General features: G+C 43.6%; 1 protein-coding gene across 1 annotated transcript in view; it reads right to left on the reverse strand.

The window, feature by feature from the left end:
- LOC308300051 (bone morphogenetic protein receptor type-1B-like) overlaps positions 1 to 18,922 on the reverse strand; it is a 42,577-nt gene extending 23,655 nt beyond the window's left edge. Inside the window, exon 1 of the mRNA XM_080743816.1 lies at positions 18,792 to 18,922. Coding sequence (XP_080599942.1) covers positions 18,792 to 18,879 — 88 coding nt within the window. The 5' untranslated portion in view covers positions 18,880 to 18,922. The remainder of the gene's footprint in view (positions 1 to 18,791) is intronic.
- Between the last annotated feature and the right edge of the window lie 7,839 nt (positions 18,923 to 26,761).

Genomic DNA, 26,761 nt, shown 5'->3' on the forward strand with positions numbered 1-26,761 from the left:
TCAAAATACTGCCCAAAACGCCTGGACTAGTGGTGGGAAAAGTACTAAATATTTGTTTTACTTGAGTACAAGTATCAATACCGCAATGCAGAAACACTCTGTTAGGGTGCCCTCACACCAAAATACCTAGAGTGGAATCTGCCAATGCATTTCATTGAGAATGGAGCGTTTTTTGCAGGAATCCTCTACTGGCAAAAAAACGCTCCATTCTCATTGAAATGCATTGGCGGATTCCACTCTAGGTATTTTGGTGTGTGGGCACCCTTACAAGTAAAAGTCTGGAATTAAAAATGTACTCGACTAAAAGTACTGGCACAAAATGTACTTAAGATGCAAAAAATTAAAGTATTTATGCAGAATGTTCCATTTCAGATTTCAAATGTATAACAATCTTTTGAAAATAGCAGATCTACAAGCTCACAATGCATTGCATCACAACGCATTGTGAGCTCACTGTGAGCTGGACAATTAAACAGTATGGCTGTAATATACATCATCAATCAATTAGATTAACATTCATTTATTTAGATGGGAGCCAAGGGCCCAGTTACATTAAAGTCACATGGACACTGGTCATCAATCCCCTCGGGGATTAATAAAGTATATCTCATTTTATCATCATCATCTGACATACAGTATACTGTAGTGTACAGTAACTAAGCACAAGACACTTTCTCTGCCAAAAGGAGTGTTAGATCATATATAGTGAGCTTGTATAGCTGCTATTTTTAGCGAGCTTGTATAGCTGCTATTTTTAGCCAACGCAAAAAATCTAAATTGACACAGATGCTTTCGCGTTTTGAATAGATTAAATATCACAGTGACATGCCCCACACTCTTTCCAACACTGAGTGCACACTGGTCTTACATGCATGTCTCACACATACAGCCCTCCATTCATCTGTCTGATCCCTCTCAACATGCTTCCCATCCAGCAGGTCATCTGTTTCCACGCTGAAGCCACCATCAACCTGTTCTGGGTTTTCTGGCCGTGACCAGAGTACTTTTACGGAGGAGCAAGAGGGACAAGCCCAAGGTTCAAACACCTGTGGAATTAATTCCTCTGCACATGTACGGAAAGCATGGAATGCGTGGAAGAGAAGCCCGCCCCAGCCTCGGACAAATGGCTGCTAATCAGATTAGCACTGTTGCTCAGTTAGTTAAACAAGTGTGTAACCACAGATTACTAGGTGGGTATTTGTCACACACTGTACACACATTAGTCTTCTCCAGTATTTAGCCATCCTAACTATTAGGAGCAGTGGATCCCATTCAGGTTCAGGTTCAGGTTCGGTTTATTAGTCAAATGCGTATCTATACAAGTACAGACAAACAATGAAATGCTTGTGCCAAGAGCACTCTCAGCCTTATTGCACACAAAACAATACGACAACAACAGGTCACCCAGGACAACCCAAAAAACAACAAAACAACCATACAGTGTGACAGTGTACAGTTTAAAAACTGCGTATATTGCACATGACTACCTACGTCTCGCTTCCATCTCTTCGTTAAGCAACCTGATTGCTTGAGCATAAAAACTATTACTGAAACGGGTGGTGTGAGATTTGATGCTCTGGTAACGTTTTTTTGAAGGGAGGAGATAGAACAGGGAATGGGCGGGATGACAGCTGTCCTTTAAGATGTTCTCTGTCTTTTTCTTACAGCGTGTGTTATAGATTGTGTGTAGCTGTGGTAATTCTGTGCCAATGATTTTGGCAGCTCTCTTCACAATTCTCTGTAACTGTTTACTGTCTTGAGCAGTCACGTTACCAAACCACACTGTTATGCATCCTGTCAATACACTTTCTATGGTACAGCGATAGAAATTAACAAGAGCCTTGGTGCTTAGGCCAAATCTCCTGAGGCGCCGCAGAAAGTACAATCGCTGCTGCGCTTTCTTAACACTTTCAGTGCCAGGGCGTCATATGACGTCCGACACGACCTTGGCAATGATGCCAGAAAATAATATTGGCGTCATATGACGCCAGATGCTTTTTTTTCATATTACAGTAGTACAGTGTTGGATCTATGCGGTAACCAAGATACAGCCCTTTTGGACGATGGGACGGTCGTCATGCATGACAATTCAGTGGCGTCAGTTCAGAACAAGCTAAGGTATGGCAACATGACTGGTGTCTGGTGAAGACACCAGTCATGTTGCCATACCTTAGCAACAGGCACGATGAAAAGTACATTTTTATTATTTCCCCCTGTCAAGGTATGGCAGCTGCATACCCCTGCCATACCCAATTGACGCCCCTGCATGACATCACACGCTTATGTGACCAAATTCAAGCATGCTGATTGGCCGGTTCCCCCCAGAAACAAGGGTCTCAAAGAATTCAGTGACTTTTACCGTAAGCGGACACACAGCAATCAGAGGGAGAGAGAGATATATTGAGAGAATGAGCTAGAATTAGTTATAAAATCATTAGATGTAGTATTATTTAGAGAGATAGAGATAGAGAGAGAGATCGGAAGGTTTTACCTAGGAGGAGTGGGGGAAGGGAAGGGCTAGTTTCTTTGTAGGTTGGGGTCCATTTTGTAGAAAAAGAAAACGCCGTCCCAGTTACCGGACCGTTGCTCCGCTGATCAGAGAGCAAGTCATGGCCGCACATGGAGACCAAGCAGGCAGCCGAACCATGCCCCGTGGCCGTGGACACCAAGCCCGCAGCTGCCCAGCGCCGCCACCGACCATAATCAAAACCCGAAGCACCAGTTGGACTTTCGTTTGTTGCTGCGCGGCTGCGTTTGGGACTTGACTGAGGCGACGCGTGAGGATGAACGGTGATGCCGTTGAACGCTGATGCCGGCGATTTGAAGAGAATTCTGTGTTTTTGCTGCTGTGTCGGGGGAGCCAAGGAACGTCGCCAGCCATCCACAGTGGACGGAGGAGCTACGGCGGTGATCCGGACCGGAGGCAGGCTGTTTGGAGCAGTGTATCATCTTACGGCGCCCACCGGCTGCACCGATAGGTATGGCCCCGGAGAGCGGAGTTGCAGCGGGCGCTAATACACCCAAATGAGGCCGTGCGTGGACTTAGCCAAGGAGGACGACCCGGTCGCTCGGTGTGCTGCGATCAGCGAACCGGGTAAGCATTATAAAGCTATGCTTTTTACGTTTCAATATGTTCTATACGTCTGTCTGTCTTTCAATGTTATATGAGATCAGTGCTGTGTTCTGGGGACTCACCGGGGACTACCCTCCACACCTCGCCCGACTTGGCACACCCTCGCAGGCACGGCGCCGCCAGGCGCCGGCCTCTATACCTCCGTGATGGAGGAACAATAAAATATGAACGGCGTCTGCCCTCGTGAACCTTTCAAAGTAGCGTATTTGATAGGGATTATGTACTATAGCGTCTGCCCTGGCCAAACGAATAGTAGCTGATCGTATGCCCTCAAAAAAAGTCTAGAACACACCACTGTATGCATATCATAAAGTGTGTTCCTGTGGAAATGAGCCATGAATCTGTAGGTCTACTCTAATGCAAGCTTGTAATACATTCTTCAATCAATCAATAACCGATGTCAATAAGCCTGACCTGCTATTGTTTTTTTTCCACGTAGGGTGCATTTGGTAATATACAATTCAATTCAAAGGAGCGTTATTGGCATGAGAAAACATACGTTTACATTGCCAAAGCAAGTATCACACATACAATAAAACTAGACCAGGTCAACCTGGTTGTGCCAGACCCCCTGTCTGTCATCATCATTTATGACATCATGCCTTTTGTAGGCATGTCATCATCATGTCATCATCATATATACCCTTTATATAGAAAACCAGGACAGACAGACCGACATTTGCTTATGTAGGCCTACCCATTTCATGGGTCTGGCAAAAAACAGTTGAAAATGCTATGTCGCATTGTCATTGCCAGACCCATGAAATGGGTAGGCCTACATAAGCAAATGTCGGTCTGTCCGGTTTTTCTCCATAGATGGTCATGATGATGACATGATGATGACATGAGGGAGGGATAGACCGACAGACAAAGCCTTCATGTCATCACAATGTCACAAATGATGATGACATGAGGGAGGGACAGACAGCCTATAAAGGGACAGACAGCCTATAAATGTACCATTAAATTTATAGGCCCAGAGGGTTGGCAGAACCGGGGTCTGGCACAACCAGGTTGACCTGGTCTAGTTTTATATATATACAGGGTACAAATAGCAGCATTATTTTCCTCATAGTACATAAAGGTATCAGCTCTGTTTCATACTGTATGTGCAGTAGGTCTAGATGTCAATCCATGGTTTGTAGTAGGTGTATGAAGTTCCTCCAACTTCTTCCAGTAAGAATACATTTCTTTATAGTTTAGTTTTTTATTGTGTGTGTATACCTAGATAGATAGTTTAGTAATACAATCAGTGTGTGTGTGTGTGTGTGTGTGTGTGTGTGTGTGTGTGTGTGTGTGTGTGTGTGTGTGTGTGTGTGTGTGTGTGTGTGACATAATAATCTATCAAATCGATCTCAAATCTGTATCAAATTTGTATCAAAGCAGAGCCTATAGAATTCAGTGGCCACGTATATATACATATATACATTTGAAATTATTTAGACTAGTGAAAACAGCCGATCTACAAGCACACAACGCCTCGCTTGTAGATCTGCTGTTTTCACTACTTTTGTGCGACAGCCTTTGCTAAAGAACATACAAATTATACAGAAGCACGTTCATTTAGTATTTTGTATTTATTTCTATCATATACAGGGCCCGTGGAGTCTGACTGGATGGAGGAAGGATGGGAGCCCGATCTGCAACCAGACCAATGACAACGCAGAGGACAGTATGATGGCGGAGATAGCGAGAGCGGAGGAGTCAGACTTCTCTTCCTCACAGCTATCGTTCACAAGCCGGAGATTGCCATGCAGTGGTCAAAAAAACATTGCCATGCCGTACTTTCCCAGAACAATGGCAAGGAACAGGTACCAGGCCATTTTGAGGCACCTGAGGTACACACACACACACACACACACACACACACACACACACACACACACACACACACACACACACACACACACACACACACACACACACACACACACACACACACACACACACACACACACACACACACACACACACACACGGTGAACAGTACCATCTTTGACCTTTATTTGTGGTGCCTTTGACTCCTGAATGTTGGCTTGTTGAATGCCTTTTTTTGAGAATACAGTACAGTACAGTACTGACTTTTATATTATTTTATTTATTCTTTACTTGCTGCACATTTATTTTATTTTACTTTTATCCAGTTATATTTTATTTTTGTGAAGTCATATTTGTGATTTCTTTTTTTTTGGAAATATTTGTAAATATTGTTGAACATAAATATGTTCATGCTGGATGTGTGAGGTACTCACCAGGGTTAGGGTTCGATGTTGCCATAAAATAAAAGGTTGACATCGCTTTTCTGACTTTTTGTCTTCCTGACCTTCTAGACCAGGTAAAAACACAGTGAATTCACAGTGCATAGTTCTATCAAAATGTAAGGCAATTTCTACCTTCTGAGTCATTTCATACTTTTTCACTTTGCCCCCTTGAAACTAGACGATGGTACAATATTTTTTTAACTTTTTTTGCACATAATGAAAGTAGGCATGTCATTCTTTCTGTCAAGGGTACTTGTGTTCCGTTACCATTTACCAATTTGTTGCTATGGCTTCCTAAAGTTTTTTTTCTTTGAACTCAAATATCTCAGAATCTAGATTTCTGAGGTTATTGACTGGTTTGCGCAGTGCGCACTCTCGAGCACCTATCTCCAAAACCGCTCACCGAAATCACTCCAAAATTTTTTTGGTAAAAAAAAAAATCCTCTTTTACCAAACCTCCCATTTTTGTTCCGATGTGAATATCGGATCATTTCCAATTTATTCCCTGGAATTGGGGCAGAAATGAATGGGACCTAATGGTGGCACTGGTAAGGGACGGGGGGCAGGGGGGGCTGGCACTCAAAGTGTTAAGGATACCTTCGCTGTTTTGAGACCATGTGAGTGAGTTTGTTATGTGAACACCCAGGAATTTGAAACTGTCCACTATGTCTACAGGTGAACCATTTATGGTTACGGGACTGTGATTGACTTCAGATTTCCTAAAGTCAACGATGATCTCTTTTGTTTTACTAACATTTAGAGAGAGATTGTTATTCTGGCACCATAGGGTTAGCTCTTCAATTTCCCTCCTATAGGCCCTCTCATCATAACGTGCCCGGTGCCCGAGAAGCAAAAAAAATACAAACTAGGGCATTAACGACTTGTGATTTTTGCAAGTCGACTCAACTCAGTAAACAGTTGAGTTGAAGTCGACTTTATCATTTGATGATGTCATCACATCACACACGACCCCCCAGTTATTTTGGGTGATGATTAACTTAATGTGAAACATTGTTTTCTAACTCAACTGTAAACAAACCAACATAAAGTTAAAGTTTAAGTGTATAGAGGGTATCTTTTTTAATACCTCTAAAATGACAAATTAAACATTGGCCAAATTGTCAAATATATAGAGGCAGACATTTTGAAAATAGCCGATCTACATGCTCACAACGCCTCGCCTTTCTACTTTCTCTGGTGGGAGTCGACTTGTGTAATGAAGTCGACTGAGTCGACTTGTCGACTTTTTCGTTAATGCCCTACTACAAACAGGACAGGATTTGGGATTCTGGACAACTGCCCATCATGTCTCTAATTATTTGGGCTGGGACATCTGGCTACCATAGTTGCAGGATGCAGGCTACATTGTTTGGCTATAAAAAAAAGGTAAATATTACAGGGCTTAAGTGGTTAAAACCAGAAAAGACATCACTTGCCATATCGCGAATTGATACTACGATATTCAAAATCCCAGGCGATATCTAGTGTCATATCACTATATCAATACACTGTAATATCAATACATTGCCCAGCCATAAAGTGTGGACTGTAGGCTACAGAACCGTCATTCCATGAGTTATAGTGAATATTATGGCATCGCTATGAACATATACTGCATATCATTAAATGCTTTAACCAGAACACTACTTTGCATGTTCCTGTTCACTTATCACACAGAACACCTTTAGCCAGAGGCTGTGCTCGCTGCAGGCAGCGTGGTGGTGAGATGATGATAAAGATAAGATGTTACAGTACGTCACACTGAGGATTGTGTCTTCTCACATTCTCTATCAGTGATTGTCAGGCTCCCACAGCAGGATGACCGCCATATAATTGAAGAGCAATAAATAAATTGTGTGTATGAGGGTGTGCGTGTGCCTGATTTTATGCACGCGTGAGTGCATATGTGTGCATTTAAATAACTAGAGGGCTGCATAGCACACACACGCGCGCGCACACGCACGCACGCACGCACGCACGCACGCACGCACGCATGCACACACACACAGTTCAACAGTACAAACCCCCTTGTTTCATGCCAGCATCAACAACACCTGTTGTGTCTGTCAGCCTGTGTGTGTGTGTGCGTGCGTGTGTGCGTGTGCGTGTGCGTGTGTGTGTGTGTGTGTGTGTGTGGCAAGAGGGGGCAGAGGGGCATTTGCCACAAACACACAACGCCTCACAATTCAAAGGCGCTAATTCGGCGTGGATCAATTTACTTTTAAGGTCCTATTTACTGTATTGCTATCACAATGAAATTGTTTTTTATCCCACAATTCTTTTCATTACATTGTCTAATGTAATCCTGGGTGCTACGCTCCCTCTGCCAACCTGGGGAGGCCCATATCTTGGTAAACAATGCTATAGGCCACTGGTTCCCAAGCACTGGGTCGGGAGTCGGGACCAATTTGTTGGTCGCGTACACATTTTATGTTTCCATTTGTCAAAAGACATTCCCGAAAAAGCAAAGATTTTCATGGCAATGATTTTTCGAAGTAATTTCATTAATAAATAAAAGAAAAATCCACGAAATTCCATAAATTAGAAAACAAATGTCTTAGAAGTAGTGAAAATAGCCGATCTACAAGCTCACAACCTGGCGTGTTGTGAGCCTGTAAATCAATCAATAAATTTTCAGTTTGGGTCCCTGGGGTCTAATTTCTCTTTTGGGTCTCGAGCTAAAAAGTTTGGGAACCACTGCTATAGCAGTGACGTCATTACGTGCGCATCCCGCGTCTCTGACGCATTCACGTTGCCTAGAGACGCATTCACGTCAGTGTTCTGGGGTCCCACGGACGCATCGCCTCCATTGGAGTCCACGTGAAAATAATTTACCACGTCGCGAAAAAAAAAATATTTTAAAAAGTCCACAGACGCCACCATTGTTCATGGGTGAAGGCATGCTACTGTACCCTACGTTAACACAAATGAAATCCGCGTAGAAAGTCTTAAAACAGACGATAGAACTAACGACAGTGTGTGTTTGGAATCCACCGACGCTATTGTGTGCTCCTTGCATGGTCACAGAATTCAATGGGTGCCTTAGTTTTAGCGTAGCACCGGGCCGCTCTCTGACCATAGTGGCACAGCGTGTTAGGTGATACACCAAGAAGGGTTCCCCCACCGAACGTGGGTTTGGCTTGTCGAGCCTGTTATCGGGTAAGCGTCACGTCATGGGCTGCTATAGCGGCCGGGGGCCGGGAGGTACAATGTGTCATCGATAGTTGTGTGCTTTGGAAGTGCATGCGTGCCGCGGAACAACGGTGGAACGCGTGAAACACTAAAAAGTTTGGTTACCTTTTGGAAAAGACAAGGGGAGAGCTAAATACAATGGCTATATGCAGCACGGTTGTTACATCATGCTCGGGAGGGAACACTGTCTTCGACAATGCAGACGGAGCCAGGCACTTGTCCATAGTGCATCACATAAGACCCAAGTGCAATCAATAACTTTGCACGTCTGCGACTAGCTCTGGTCCATAGCGTTAGTGGAGTTCTCCTCCACTAACGCTATGGACCAGAGCTAGTCTGAGACGAGTTGAAACAACTCCAACGCGGGCTGTTGAAGCAGCGCGACACCCGTTCTCTACCCACAGTATGTGGTGCTTGAAAATATGAATGATTCCATCGATAATAATCCGTTTGGGACACTCAAAATCACTGCCATAGAGTTATAATGTATCGCTCCGTGCGAATGAATCCGTAGCGTTGCCAGCGCGACTTCTGAGTCTACCGAAAATAGCAGATGTACAAGATCACAACGCGGTGCGAGCAGACACGGTTTGAGCTTGTTGATTGGGTATTTTTTTTGTTGCGTGACACCGTCTTACTATGCATTATAAATTACACTGTTAAAGAGACGGTACACATTTAGTTTCTTCAAATATTTTCCAAAAATAAAAAGGTTGACTTGCCTTCTGTCTGTTAAAGTACTGTATTTGAAGGCCCTGGTCAAATGTATTTAATGGAAAAAATAGATATGCATTTACTGTAAAAAAAAAAAAAAAAAAAGGAGAGACATGGAAATGTTAGCCTATAGTTTATAGTATAGTTTTACAGTAGGCTATTATTATTAATTCATGAATAGTACTGTAATTATATATATATATATATATATATATATATATATTAGTGTCTCATGTCTTTCCACAAAATAACAGAAAAAAGCTCAATAGTGGGCTCGATAAAAGCCCGGCTCGATAAGCAACATCGATAAAGTGCTCATTATCAATAAAAATTAACGAGCTCCATCCCTAGTGCTTCTTCATCTCAAGGTACTATTATAGTTTAATTGTTTCATTCGTTTTTGTATGTATTTTGTAAGATAAACAATGTAAATAACCATATAATAACCAATTCAAGTTAAATGCTGCACTTTGTCAAAAATGACATGACGCGTTGAATTTTTGTGGGACCCATAAAATATCCCTGGGACTCATCCGAAAGACCCTCCTTGGGTCCCGGGACTCATTACATTAAAAACCTATTAACATCACTGCTATAGGCTATGGTTGGGTGCTCTGTCGGTGGTAAATGTGTGTGTAATGTCTGCCTATACATACATGTCCCTGTGTGATGTACTGGTCAACCACTATCAAACTGCTGTCCTCATTATCCCCACAAGGAGGCCGGAACGGCCAAAGGCAGGGGATCATGTACTCACTCATGTGTGACAGACAGACAGACTCCTAGTGCATGAGTCTGTCTGTCTGTCCGTCTGTGAACAGCTAATCTCCAAGCGGCGCGGTTGGACTGATTGGAGTGAAACTGTGCACGCCCACTCCTTGTATAGTAGGCCAAGGAATAACCTCTCCCCCTATTTTTTCAAATTGGACTCATGGTGGCGCTATACCAAGCCAAGACACATTTTGGCCTATACTGTAATTCTTGAAACGTGAGGCATACATATAAAACAAATTACTCTGGATTCCTTGGATCATGGCACAACTTCCCACATAGGCCACGTCCATTTCCGCCTGACAAGATCTTCCGCCATTTTGCACACTTGTCGTACTACTCCAACAGATTTAGTCCAAAACGCACGCAAAGTGGTACACATCATCTCTGAGGTCACCTGATCATAATGTATCAATCGGTAAGCTTTTTCAGATTGGTTACGATTGGCTTTCCAAGTTTGCGGGAGAGGCTGTTTTGGGCTTGTTTGGGCCCCTCCAAACAAATGGAAGTATTTCTGTGACCTACAGTACCTCTCACGCATCTAAGGTTTGGCAGTGATTGGTTCAGTGATTTGTTTGTTTAGCTCCGCACGCACGCACGCACGCACACACGCACGCACGCACGCACGCACGCACGCACGCACATGTTTGTATGACTTTGTATATACTTGTGAGGACGTCCACATTTTGGCCGATCAACAAGCTCACGGTCACAACACGTCACACATGCACCTAACCTCTAAATGCCTAATAATCCTAACCCTAACCCCAGAATGAATCTTTCCCTGTGCGTAAGCTTAACTCCCCAAATATCTGAAAATATCATAAGAACAAAAAAGAGTTGGTCGGGCAGAAACCTTGTATCTCCAAGTTTCAAATGTGTACGTTTTTTCGTAAAGTAAAGACCCGCTTCATCATACCAGACTAGTAAAAATAGCAGATCTACAAGCACAAAACACAGCCACACCACAAGGCGTTGTGTACTTGTAGATCGACTATTTTCACTATTTTAAATCATTTTTAAAATGATAAAATAGAATACAAAACGGACGGTTTTGGACATACAAGGTTTCCATCCAACAACAACGATATACTGAACGATATACTGGGAAATTAAGGTCCTCACAAGTATAGTAATACAAATATAGACACACACACACACACACACACACAAACACACACAAATCTTCACTGTCGCGCAGAAACCTTGTATCTCCAAGTTTCGAACTTTTTTTCCGTAAAGTAAATCGTGCTTCACCACACCAAACAGTGGTTCTCAAAGTGGATTCCAGGGTCTCTGTGGGTTCCTTTATGGGGGTCTAAATTGACCCATAGAAGTATAGAACTCTGACTGTATCAAATTGAAAATGTGGACAATGTATCAAAATGAACCCTAACAGGTTCATTTGTTCCCACTGTCAAAAGAGTTAAGTGGAGACCTTGAAATTTGAAAGTTTGAGAAACACTGACGTAAGTAATATCATTCTAAAAATCACACCCGTGTGAAGTGGAGCTGTGTGTGTGTGTGTGTGTGTGTGTGTGTGTGTGTGTGTGTGTGTGTGGATCATGTGTACCAATTTTTGTGACATTTGAAGAAAATATGTAGGAAAAGGAGCAAAAAGTGTGTTTTGGAGAAAATTCAAGATGGCGGACAATCTATCATGGCGCAAATGGGCGTGGCCTATATGGGGAGATGCGTCATGGCCCAAGGAATCCAGGGAAAAAATATTTTTAATTTTCCGACCTACGGTTCAAGAGTTACAGGCCAAAACGTAAAGTGGGGTGTTATGGCGCCACCATGCGGCCAAATGACACAATTATTTTTCATTTAATCCTTGAAATCATTATGAACCTCCTCTCCAAGTCTTGAAACTCTAGCCCCTATGGTTTGCGAGAGACAAATAATTGAATGTGAGTTTTTGCGATTCCCATTATAAGTCAATGGGGAAAATTAATTCACTAATAAATTAATATCAATTAAACTATAGAACCTTTCTCTTAGAAAAGTAATAGCCCACGATTCCCGAGTAAGCCGGTCGATTTGACATATGGCGCGAGTGTGTGGTGGCAAAACTGTGGGACTAGTGGCGTGCCGAAGTTTAGGAAGTTCAGGCTACATACACACACACACACAGACACACAGACACACAGACACACAGACCCACACAGCCACGTATAGGGAGCCTGTGCTTCACACAGCTCCAAAAAAAGGGGAGGTTTCGGACATACAAGGTTTTCCACCCGACAGCGACGAAACGAAGTGGCTGCTGCACGCTGGCTGCAGTGGCGTCAGTTCAGAAAAAGCTAAGGCATGGCAACATGACTGGTGTCTTACACCAGTAATGTTGCCATACCTTAGAAACAGGCATGATACATTTATTTTAAGAAGTACATTCTATTTCTACGGTTTCTTGGGCTGGATACAGCCTGGAACGGTTGTTCAAGTGCAGCTAAACTTGGCATGTTAGTAAACGTACCACAATTAACAATAATGCATTGCACCTGTGCAGCTGACCTGTGGAACCTGGGAATATACCATTCTGTCAAGATGGGGAGAATAAAAGTGTGGAGAATACAATTATAATACCTTGTTAAAGTGACCATTTTGTTAAATTTATAGTTATTTTACTGTAAAATAGCTTTACTGTAACTTTTAAATATAAAAAGTAACTTTTATTTTCCCCCCTGGACCCAGGGTATGGCAGCTGCATACCCCTGCCATACCCAATTGACGCCCCTGGCTGGCTGAGCTCCCATGCCCCACCGCTGGAGCAGCACATCTGTCCAGGGATCAGGTTGTGTTTGGGGAACCCAATCCACATCCTGACAGGAAGCAGCTCACAGGAGGCTGAGGGCCCTGCCTGGGACCTACGGTACACAGTCCAACCCTCACTGTTGATTCAACCACTTAAGCCCCGCTGGAGACTAGGGACGGGACGATATGAAAATTTCATATCACGATTATTGTGTCAAAAGAAATCACGATTTATGATATTATCACGATAACCAAAATCCGTTATCCTGGGGGCGGAACATTTGCCAAAAAATAGCAGATCTATAAGCTCACAACACGTCACAACGTGACGCGTTGTGAGCTTGTAGATCGGCTATTTTTTGGCAAAAACATCTGATAGAGAGTGGAAAAAAGACTGTATCTTTTACCAATTATAGAGAGTTTAAGTGGTACCGGAAATGCAGCTCGGCAAATAAAAGTTGAATTGATGATTGACATTGATGATTGACATTACATGACGGAGGACGACATCACGATAAATTAAATCTCTGCATTACGATTATCGTGAGTGTTTTTTATCGCGATAAACGATAATATCACGTATCGTCCCATCCCTACTGGAGACTCTGCCGTACCACGCTGCCGCACAGAAAAATAGCCCCGATCTGCAAGCTCACGACGTGTCGCATCGTGATGCGTCGTGAGCTTGTATATAAGCTATTATTTTTTGGACAATCTTCACCGTGCCCAAAAGTGTGACACCCCAGATTGAAAGTGATTAACTCTCAGAGTTAAAGATGGATAAATTATCACTTAAAGATTTTACTGTGTACGGTTTTTGCTCCTTTGCAGCTACGTAGACATTCCAAATCTTCAGAGTTAATTTAAACATAAGAGTTATGAGTTGATTTGAGTCCATTGTTCACACGTTCAGAACAAAAATAAATAAATACAACGATTTCAGGATCCTCCAACAACCCCATTTAACCCTCTGACCGACAGGTCAACGGTTTGACCCCTGGCTGTGTAGGTTTGGAAGTGTCCCTGAGCAACATACTGTACTTAATATAACCCCCAATATGAAAACACACATCATAGCCATCTGAGCAGCTGGTTGAATCCTGCCAGGGACCAGAAAATACTACTCCTGTCCTTTACACCAGGAGTTTTCAAAGTGGGTGACGGGGCACCCTGGGGTGCCGTGACGGCAGTCCAGGGGTGCCGCGAGATGATTTGATAATATTTGGAATTTATTAGGACACTTGAAAAAAATATTTATTATCATTTATTATCAAGTACAAAGTTTTTTTCAGTCAGTTCTAACCAAAATGGCTATTATCTCAACGTTTTCCTTGCAACATAATCACTAGAATATCATCACTGTCGGGCAGAAACCTTGTATCTCCAAGTTTCAAATGTGTACGTCTTTTGGTAAAGCAAAGCCCTGCTTCATCATACAAGACTGTCGCACAAAACTAGTAAAAACAGCCGATCTACAAGCACACAACGCCTCGCATCTAGTTTTAGTACATTTTATAGATAAATACAAAACGGTTTTGGACATACAAGGTTTCCACCCGACAACGACGATATGCTATAAATATAAGGTGACGGGAGTGAAAATTATAAGTGTAATAATTAAACTGAGTCTGTTGTTCTAAGTGCTACAGGGAGTTTATTCCACAGCTTGGGGGCCAGGAGGACAAACTGTCTCGGACGAGTGGGTTTCTGTCCTGGGGCTTTTAGCGAGGGTTCTGTCAGCATCCCTGTATTGGCTGATCTAAGTGAACGGGTGGGGGTGTAGGGGTTGATCAGGTTTTGGAGGTATGGAGGAGCCAAGATCACTGAGCAGATAAAAAAAGTGAAAATACTCCTTTTCTTTACAATGACACCTACTGTGCAGTGTGCATCACATTTACCTCTTATCTGATCTCATAAATGCCAACTCCTTTAGTTCTAAGGCAAGGCAGTCTAAAGACATTCGTTTCCTCATTCTGCACATAAAGTGAACTACAACTCCAGGAACAATCATATAAATGCCAGAAAATGAGTGTATGAACCCAGGGGACGGTCATAAAAATGTCACCGGCATCTCCTGGGCCTTCTGAGAGCGACGAAATCAGCCCACAGAGAGAAGCGTGTTGTCCTCCGTGCGCTCTGCTCATTCCGCCTATCATCACTCCCAACAGTCAGAGAAGGATGGCGGCAGCGTGACCTTGTTGTCAGCCGTCTACATTTCTCAGTCTAAGGCTGAGAGAGACATTAAGAGCTCGTATTTTTAAACAGCCACTCTCTGCATGTCAGTCGGTCTCCTGGCTGCCACGCAAACGCGTGCCATCTCGCCGTCTCAAATTATACGGGATGTTTTGTTCATTTGAATTGGATATCAGTGTTTTAAGTGATGGGCTTATTGTGGCCGAGGCTTTCTCCTTGACTGGCGGGCGGTAGGTACTCATATCATCGCCCACGGCGCCAGTAGACTAAGATTTCACTGTCACTGAGCACTTCTATCTACCAAACGTGAGACATACTGTAGTAGGAGAAAATGCCAATATGAGGGAAGTGATTTGTCATTTCTCGGCACAGACAGCAACACAAGACAGACAGCTTGACTTTGACTTATGGTCTTTTTGTCTTCTATGAGGAAAACAGAAAATGATGCTGGGGAATCTCTCTCTCTCTGAAAGGTTCTATTTTCAGTTGCACACCATCAACATAAAGAAACAGGTGGTAAATGATCCACACTATCTAGATTTATGAGCGGCCTCCCATGTGTTTTATTCATTTGGGAGGGAGACCCTTGAAAGATCAGTCCCATGCATGCACAGGGCAAAGAAGATGCAGACAATTCAAGGGGAGGCTAAAGTGTGATTTATACACTGAGGTATGACGGTGTCTCGCGCCGTAAATAAGGGATCTACAAGCTCAAATTGCGTTGCTTTGCGATGCATTATGAGCTGGTAGATCAGTAATTTTCAACATGGGAGATTGTCATACGATGCCGTATGAATTAATCATGTGGCAGCGGACTGAGACATATTGGGCAGAATTTAAGTGAAGCAGTGGGACTGAAGAAGTTTGCACCATTTTTCTGAGCTGGTCCACATTTTCAATGCTTCTAGTTCTTCTAAAGACTCAGCAGAGAAAATATGAAGCACAGGACCTTGTGTCCCAACGCATTTCAGTTTGTCAATCTGCCAATGGGATTTCCACATCTCTTATTACAAGAGATATAAGATACAAGAGATATAAGATAATAGAGTCGTATGTATGCATACCGGTATGTGTACTGACTAACACACTGGCCTTAGTCTGGATGAGAAGTTAAGAAGTTTTAGTTGACATAGTCCCCACAGGAGATATTCTCTGACCACACATTCATCATCCACCAAAGTATTTCAAGACAAACTGTGAAAAACTGCCCTGCACCAACAACTGAATGGTCTTTCAAAGCTGGCCTTGATTCCTGATGCACTTTAGGTATTTGGCATATTTAGTCCATAGTGCATGAATATCAAAACCTCAACACAGCATCCCAAGGTGAAGTACAGTATGCAGTACATAAAATGTTTTTGTTGTGTGCTTTTTCATATGATAGATACACTGTTACTCACTGTTCTTTTCTACATTTGTTATGGCACGTAATGTGATGAGTGGGTTACTATATATTCGTTGTGTTTAATACATACGTAAAACAACTTGTCGTGTGATACTGCCTGGTGTCATATCTCTGATCTGTCTGCTTGCTCACAGAGGAATACTACAAAACATACATTAACCACTTCAGGTGTATATACAGTACGTTTTGGCCATTTGGCCAATTGCCGATCAACAAGCTCACAATGCGTCGCAATGCGACGCATTGTGAGCTTGTAGATCTGCTTTTTTCTAAAGATTTTTATACATTTGATAACTTGAAATGGGACATTCTGCACAATGAGTACTTTTACTTTTGGTACTTTTAGTACATTTTGATACCAATACTTTTGTACTTTTACTCAAGTACATTTTGAATAGAGGACTTCTACTTGTAACAGAGTACATCTAAACTGCAGTATTGATACTTTTACTTAAGTAAAGAATGTAAGTACTTTTTACACCACTGCATCCAAGGTCTACTTAGTTCACAACTATTTGATGTGAGAACGTGGGAGGCCAAACTGAGGTAAGTCACTTTTTGTTTTTGACAGTCGCAATTATTACACAATAGCCTGATCGCAATTACTTGAGATAATCACAATTAGTTTTCATAATGGACATAATCATTTCCACTATGAAAAATATTCATACATAAAAATTTAAATAAAGCGGAAATAACAGATCTACAAGCTCACAACGTTGAGCTTATAGATAATTTTTTTTAAATAAATGATTTAATGTAATTTTTATGTTCCAATGTTAGATGCCAAAACACAAATAAATCGTTAATCGCAATTGGTTGTGGTACAATTAATTATCAAGTAAAATGTCATCATGATCATCACAGCCAAGATCTTGCTATTTACCTCCTCAAATCCCCCACATGACTATCAACCAGAAAAGTTAGCTGAAAAACATCTTCAAAAGTGGACCGATGGCTAACACAGCACAATCAGTGGAAACAGGCAGATAGTGAAGTGAAGCTGTATGGGGGTGAGGTGGTGATCATGTGTGTGGAGAATGTAAACACATTTTGAGAGAAAATAGTTACGATATCAGAGAAACTGATCTGATCCGAAAGAGATCTCTTTGTGTGTGTGTGTGTGTGTGTGTGTGTGTGTGTGTGTGTGTGTGTGTGTGTGTGTGGACTCACACATCCAACAGATTGTGAGATTGGTTTTACAGCTTGACGCCCAACTGTGTTCTTAACAAGTGAGTGACGACCGAGCACTTGTGCTCAGGTCAAGCCCATCCGTCCAGCAGCAACAGGCACTACTGTCGGGTTCATCATTGTTTATGGCTAAACTAATTGGACTGTCAGAAACAACGGAAATTATTGTTTTGTACACAAAACAACCATAAGACAGATTATGATTTGAGTATATTAGAGAAGAGGTTTTGTAACTTTGGGATCCAAGTGATGCTCAAGGGGAAAAACTTTCATGCTCACATGGAAGATGACGATTTATGTTTTTATTGTCTTCTTTCTTTTATTTATGTCTACTCTGGGTCTTGTATTTGAGTTAAGTACCTTTTTTGTTTTAGGTTAATGTTAAGTGTGTACGATTGAAAGAAAGAAAGACAGTGATTTGACACACTGCTATGAACAGAATTCATATTAGACATACAATCTCAGCTTTTCACAACAACAATCAAATATAAAAAGTTTATGATTTATAATTGGTTGCATGTCTCCCACCAAAAATAGCCAATGTACAAGCTCAAACTTGGCCGTTTTGTGAGCTTTTAGTTCTATTTTCGGTGTGCGACAAGGTGCGCAACCAAGTACAAACCAGGCATTATGGGCCAATGACTCTGATGACATTTATTGTAAAAGACAACTGGATGTCTATCTTAAAACAATTCAAAACATAACTGTGGGGGGAGGACAAGGCAGAGGACAGGCCAGTTGAACTTACACATGCTCACATGCTACTCCCCGCGGAGATGATAATAGCTTTTGCCCATCATAAATACCAGAGGGCAAAAAATAGACAGCCAGCCAGCCAGCCGCACAGCAAGCAAAACCAACTTCTCACCCAACAACTGACATGCTCAACCTGCAAACCACTCCATGAAAACATGCCTCCACTCTAGAATAAAGCCTTGGGAGGTGGGAGAAATGCAACTCTAATACATCTTTAACTACCTACATTACTTTGAAATAAGTTCAACTGGATGTGCTACACAGAAACCACCCACAGCAGTTGCTAAAGGAAAAGGTACTTCAGAAAACATGTGATAACAACAAACAGTGAGTGTTTTGCAGTGTAGTGACATATGATATAACATAACAGTGTGCCGATAAGACAGACAGAGGCATCAGAGGCAGACAGAAATAAACTCACCCTCAGTGCCATGGTTCAGCCATGCCAGTCCAGTCACCAGGAGGATGGTCCGCCAAGCCAAGTCGCGATGCCACCACAGCGTCACCATCCTTGCCGGCGATATATAGTCCACTTGCCTGCCTTGGGTAAATCCCTGAGATGCTGCCGACACACAGCAAACACACCCGCGCTAAGAGGGGGTGTGAGCCTGTGTAGTGGTGCGAGTGAGTGAGTGAGCGCTAGTCCCCTCGCTCTCGTTCTGTGGCGCTCTCTCAGGAACTCCCTACAGCGCACACACACCCTGCAGCCTCCAGACCAGCTCCACACTGACAGCCTGGGAGAGACACAGACACAGAGAAAGGGGGAGGGAGGGGGGGGGGGGGGAAGGGGGAGGAGGTTGTCACTTAGTTGCTCTCTCTAGCTGTGCTATTTGGCCAATCCTGTCTCTGACCACTTCATGGGGCAAACAACAGAACAGCTGAGCTTTATGTGCATGTGCACGCACGCACGCAAGCACGCACAACCTATAACCAGAAAGGGGGACAGAGTGGCAGAGGGGCACCAGCGACGAGAAGGGGCATGGGTGGGTGTACAGTAGGTGTTGGGTGTCCCTGGTGGGTGGCAAAGGGGAAAAGAGAAAAAGCATTATGAACCTCAGGCAGTGGCACGCAAAGTGAAACATGTTCGGGAAAACATAAATTCTAAGCCTATTTTACTTTGTTGTGCGTCGGCTTGGCATGCCGAAGATAGCAAGCTCACAACACGTTCTGAGACTGGAGATTGGCTGTTTTTTTGGGGGTGCGACGTCGTGTATAAATTCAGCAGCAAAGTGCCTCCAGACAATGTTAAAACATGCAGGGGACAGAGCCAGATATCCTACCTACCATGAGTGCGTTGTCTTGTGTGAAGCCTGTCTATGTGTGACAGCTGTGTCAGAGCTCATTACGGAATGTTTCAACAGCCATGTTGAGCAGGGTGAAAACACACACACACACACACACACACGCCTCCAGTGTTACAAACAGGGATCAGCCCATCACACGTCAGGTGATTAGAACTCACACCTCCAGGCACCGCCGTAGTTTCACTCACCCTAATCCTGAACACACACACACACACACACACACACACACACACACACACACACACACACACACACACACACACACACACACACACACACACACACACACACACACACACACACACACACACACACACACACACACACACACACACACACACACACACACACACACACACAAAACAATGCCTGTGTGCACGCATGCAAATACAAGTGCCTGTGTGCAAATACAATGACACATGAAGGCAAGCGCGCACACATTTTGACAAATTAACGTGCGTGCATATGTGTGCATGCAAACACATGCAAACACACGTACACACATGCATGCACACGCACGCACGCACACGCACGCACACAAAACTTGACAATAGGGACAAATTCCACCAGCGAAAGTCTCATGTGGGTTACAAGTTAAGAGGATTAACCAAGCTATTAGCCAGATTACATCAAGTCTACAAGGGCACCCACACAAAACACCAAACAGCCCGAGAGATGACTGAATTCACACATAAAGTCCCTGTGAGCATGAGAAGCTCTGCCAAAGCGTTGATTGGCCGCGTGTTCTTACTCACTCCAAATGGTGGGCGGTGTGTGTGTGTGTGTGTGTGTGTGTGTGTGTGTGTGTGTGTGTGTGTGTGTGTGTGTGTGTGTGTGTGTGTGTGTGTGTGTGTGTGTGTGTGTGTGCGAGGAACACAACCAGAGTTAAGTTGGACCGTGCTGTAAAAGCTTTAACAGGGAGGTAACAACAACAACAACCTGACAGTACATGACACCAAAATGGGCTCCTCCACCCCGCACCTGTTGCTCCCCAGAAGGCCTGACAGCCTGCCTGGGTGGAACGACAGCTTCTCTCCTCTGGTCCTCCAGTACAGTGTTTCTCTAACTTTTACATTTCAAGGTCTCCCATTAACTCTGACAGTGTACAAATGGAACCAAATAGGGTCCATTTGGTTCTATTTATCTTCGGTAAATAGCTGATCTTCAAGCTCACGCCACGCAGATCTGCTATCTTTGAAAAAACGACATTGTTCCATTGTTGTTACACAGGTTCTTTTTTCCCCCATTTGCCGAAAAGTAACTTTTTTTTTCTTCTTTGGACATACCCGGTTTCCACCCGGCAGCGCGGATGTGTAATAAGTCAGACTATTATTGAGCAGGAGTTCATGGGGAGAGATGTGAACGGGTCAGTGCACCTCACACACCCTTCTGCGCTCCATCAAACGCCCAGCATGAAGCCACGCAGCCCGCCTGCCTTCTCAGGGCAGCCAGCCTTCTGAGCCCCAGTGGTGTAAAGCGCCAAACAGTACACATTTTTGGGTCGCAGACCTTTTTTTTAATGAGTCACAACTATAAAAACATTTTCAGAAATGATAAATATAATAAATAAAAAAGAGAATTCCATAAAGAATTCCGTTAAAGGAATATAGTTGATCCCCAAAATGACTTTTTTTCTATTTATTACTTACACCATGAGGACTTGAGTTCAATAATATTTTTCTGTATTTGTCGCATTCCTAAGACAAAAGTTTGGATAAAGTAAATGTACCCCCATTGATTCCGGATGGGGACGCAAATGCATTTGGGTCCCCATCCGGAATCAATGGGGGTACATTTATTATAATTACATTATTGTCTTAGGAATGCGACAAAAAACTAAAAAAATGTATTGAACTCAAGTCTCTGTGGCATGAGTAATCAATAGAAAAAAAGTCATTTTGGGGGTGAACTACTCCTTTAATCCCTCTCACAACCGATCACGATAAACGTAATCAGAAACATTGCAAGTGGCAAGACCAAGACGTCATGAGAATGAGTCATGTTTCGGTTTGAGAAGCAGCCCGTGTCTGTGGGAGCAAAAACACCTTTCATCACGCAGGGAGAGCAACGGGCTGGATGTCTGTGAAAGATCCCCGCTAACCTGTGAAACAAAACGCTGTGGCGGAACCCAGATGATGGAATTACAACGGGCAGCGGTGGAATGCGTATCATGAGCGATGTTCCACCCTTGGCCACACTGACCCTCAGCTCTGTGAAATTAAGGGGATTTTCAGCAGCTCAGTAGTTAAACCTGCCATCATAGAACCTCGGAAAGCTGTTTAGAACCGTGGCAACACAGCTGTCTGCTGCAAGCGGTCCAATCAGGGCGCAACAGTTGAGAAAGTGTGACATCATTAACATTGTAATCATCAACGTCATCATAATCAATCTTGATCTTCATAATCATCATCATCTAGCCAGACAATGATTTGTTTCTTCCCTCTTTTCAGTCATCAACTAGATTTCTCACTGTAATATGTATGACATCTTACTTATTACATAACATTCTCAGGCTCCTTTTTATTGCAAGCCATAAGATTTTATTATTACAATATAATCAGCAAACCATATTGATTTGTAGATCCTGATTTAAAAAACAGCTAGTTCCATTCCTTGATTCTGATTGGCTGGTTTCCATTTAATTCCTGTGTTCTGCCTACAAAATGATGTCATACTTAACAGCCCCTATCAGTTTATGTCAAACCCAGGTGCGTTATTTCTTTTCACAGTGTTCCACAGTGCACCAATTATCTACACCTGTGTCGTTGGCAAAAAAGCTGGGAACTACTTTCTTGCTGACCTTGTAGTGAATTTGTGAAATAGAACAGTTTTAATTAGTACATGTTGGAGACAATCGGCTTCGCCTCATGTCTCACCACGCCTCTCAGCCGTTATAAAATACCAGGTAACAACATGCCTCTTGTGGCTTATTGCTTCAGTTTACAACAGTAAAGTATAGGGCGAATTATACTGTAAGAGCAAGTTAGTTGCTGATTATTCGTACATTTTGCAAATATTTATGAACTGGCATATTGATTTGTTTTTTGTCCGGTCGACAGCATAAAGGCAGGGCCATTAGCCAATGAGGGAGCACCACCAACAAGTGCGACCTGATATAAATAACAAGGCGCAAGTTGGCACCTCGCCTCATGACTCGCGTCAGGGCAAGCACACTTGAAAATTAATTCTGCTCTTGTCCCTTTTATGCCCAAATATGGAGATCCCTGGTGTCATCAATATTAGGCCCATATCTGGGAATGCCCATATATGGACATATTGTTTCAGTCTCATGATAACCAGTGTGGTCGTCGCGAAGCGAGTCACACTTGCAAAGGAATTCCGTCCTTATCCCCTTCATGCCCATACTGTATATGGAGATCCCTGATGTGATCAACATTAAGTCCATATCTGGGAATGCCCATATATGGACATATTGAGTCAGTCTCTGTTGTTTCAGGGCGACCTCCCCCTTTAGGGCGAGGTTGCTTCTCGCCTTTAGGGCGTCTTACTGGTTATTATTATAATATTATTAATACATATATCTTGCATGTAAAACCAAGTAAACAATAGCACACACACACACACACATGTACACCCATGATCTCTGGGATGACTGCATATGGTGAGATCCCACACCATCCCCTGCATTCAAGAGACTTTCTCCCACAGCTTCCACAGCTCCCCCCAGCAGCGTCTCAGTCCTCCCAGAGAAAGAAACGCTCTGATGAATATGCAGGATTCACACAATAGGAGGGACAAACCACTCTGCTGGGACTGATGCTTTGAACTCTAAAAGAACGCTGAGAGGGAAGTCACAGCGAGAGTCTCCCTCTCTGTCCCTGTGACTTTGTCCGTCTGTCAGTCTCACCTATTCATGGGTTGCATTTGTAGTCCAAAACGGCCATGTTGAGGACCAACACAGGTGTTTTATTTGTCTGACTGGCACAGAACTAATGTTCTATGCCAATCAGAACACCTGTGTTGGTCCTCAACATGGCTGGTGTAGGACTACAAATGCAACTCATGAATACTCTAGGGATGGGACGATAATCGTTATTATCGTTTATCGTGATAAAATAATCATATCGTGGAGATTTACATTTATCATGAAATTATCCTCCGTCATGCACTGGGATCAATTCTTTTTCACACTCTACCAAATCTCTTTGCCAAAAAATAGCCGGTCTACAAGCTCACAGCGCGTCGCAACGCAAAAAAAGAGCTTGTAGAGAAATTAAGGTTCCGCTTCAGGATAATGGATATTGGGGATATTTTGATCGTGAATCACAGTTTCTTTTGTTACAATAATCGTGACATGAGATTTTCTTAACGTCCCATCCCTACTGTCCGTGTACGGACAAATGGGTCCGTGGCAAGACTACGCCTTGTTCGTGGCAAATTTTTGATTTTGTTCTTATACTCCATTTTAATGTTCTTATTTTGATCATGAGACCCAATTACAGAATGTCAGTCTCCAGGTTTTCTATAGATTATGACACTGATTTACTGTGACATGTATAGCACATTAGGAGACCACTGGGACAGTACGTGGTTCAAATGGTACAGGTCCATTTGGTTCAGAGGGGGAAAAAGAGAAACAAGTTGACGTTGGATATCTATCTATAAATGCGAGAAGTCTCTGCGTGTGTGTGTGTGTGTTTGTAATCCGCGTATCTCGAGAACCGTTCGTCCCACCGGCTTCAGATTCGGCACGCGCGTTCCCCGTCGAGAACCGTTCGTCCCACCGGCTTCAGATTCGGCACGCGCGTTCCCCGCCGAGGCACGGAGTGCAGTGCCGGGTCTCGACCCGACCCGACGCGCGGTTTTCCCAAACCGGCGCGAAACGTTCGGAATCTCCTTATGCGGGGTTGATTGTTGACATCAGGCTGTTTCTGAGGAAATCGGCGAAAGCTCTGACTCATTGTGACATCACTTCATAAAAGGCTCTGACATCACGTACGCCACATGAGTCAACAAAAAATCTCTGTGAGTGTGTATGTATGTAGGTAATCCACGTATCTCGAGAACCGTTCGTCCCACGGGCACGCGCGTTCTCCATATGGGCATAAAATGAATGCCCCCATATGAGAACCGTTCGTCCCACGGGCACGCGCGTTCCGTCCCACGGGCACGCGCGTTCTCCATATATGGGCATAAAATGAATGCCCCCATATATGGGCATAAAATGGATAAAGGGACACAGACAGACAGATTCAGAGATCTCCGAGAACCGTTCGTCCCACGGGCACGCGCGTTCCGTCCCACGGGCACGCGCGTTTGACAGATTCAGAGATCTCCGAGAACCGTTCGTCCCACGGGCACGCGCGTTCCGTCCCACGGGCACGCGCGTTCTCCATATATGGGCATAAAATGAATGCCCCCATATATGGCCACGGCACGGAGTGCAGTGCCGGGTCTCGACCCGACCCGACGCGCGGTTTTCCCAAACCGGCGCGAAACGTTCGGAATCTCCTTATGCGGGGTTGATTGTTGACATCAGGCTGTTTCTGAGGAAATCGGCGAAAGCTCTGACTCATTGTGACATCACTTCATAAAAGGCTCTGACATCACGTACGCCACATGAGTCAACAAAAAATCTCTGTGAGTGTGTATGTATGTAGGTAATCCACGTATCTCGAGAACCGTTCGTCCCACGGGCACGCGCGTTCTCCATATGGGCATAAAATGAATGCCCCCATATGAGAACCGTTCGTCCCACGGGCACGCGCGTTCCGTCCCACGGGCACGCGCGTTCTCCATATATGGGCATAAAATGAATGCCCCCATATATGGGCATAAAATGGATAAAGGGACACAGACAGACAGATTCAGAGATCTCCGAGAACCGTTCGTCCCACGGGCACGCGCGTTCCGTCCCACGGGCACGCGCGTTCTCCATACTGTATATGGGCATAAAATGAATGCCCCCATATATGGGCATAAAATGGATAAAGGGACACAGACAGACAGATTCAGAGATCTCCATATATGGGCGTGAAATGGACGCAAATAGACAGATATCTCCATATATGGGCATATATGGGCAGACGTACGCCACATGAGTCAACAAAAAATCTCTGTGAGTGTGTATGTATGTAGGTAATCCGCGTATCTCGAGAACCGTTCGTCCCACGGGCACGCGCGTTCTCCATATATGGGCATAAAATGAATGCCCCCATATGAGAACCGTTCGTCCCACGGGCACGCGCGTTCTCCATATATGGGCATAAAATGAATGCCCCCATATATGGGCATAAAATGGATAAAGGGACACAGACAGACAGATTCAGAGATCTCATACGGCATAAAGGGACACAGACAGACACACAGACAGACGGATACAGAGATCTCCATAAATGGGCATAAAATGGACGCAAATGGCATATATGGGCATAAAATTTACGCAGAATCACAAAGATCTCCATATACGGGCATAAAGGGACACAGACAGACAGATTCAGAGATCTCCATATATGGGCGTGAAATGGACGCAAATAGACAGATATCTCCATATATGGGCATATATGGGCATAAAATGGACCCAGAACTATATCTGCAGTGATCTCCATATATGGACATAAAATGGACGCTGACAGACAGACAGATAACAGATATCTCCATATATGGGCATAAATGGACACAGGCAAACAGATGGTCAAAACGGGTCCTATGACAACAGGTATAATGGGGGTTTGCATTAAAGGGCGGGGCATTCATTCCCTATTTACGTTGTTCCGAGTTGGCCAGGTCGCCGACTAGACGCTGGGAAGGGCGGCCCAGCTTCTAGTATTTATAATTGTAATAAAATCACAGAACAGGCCTCAGAAGACGGAGACACGTCTTCACATATTTGAGTCAGACAAACTGCGCTGTTGATGCTGATTTCAAATACAAATATCACATCTAAGAAGGTAGCTTTTTGTCCTGACAGAGCTGTCAGACTCCAGCTAACGAGGAGTCTAACAGTCTGCACCAAACAGACCTTGAGAAGAGAACACTGAAAGGGAGAATCTACTCAAATGACTTTGAAGAGTCTTCCTCCTCCAAGAAAAAGATAAGGAGGGTTTGCATGATCTCCTGCTTAAAC

The sequence above is a fragment of the Nannobrachium achirus genome (assembly GCF_963921795.1).
Source record: "Nannobrachium achirus genome assembly, chromosome: 15".
Classification (NCBI taxonomy): Eukaryota; Metazoa; Chordata; class Actinopteri; order Myctophiformes; family Myctophidae; genus Nannobrachium; species Nannobrachium achirus.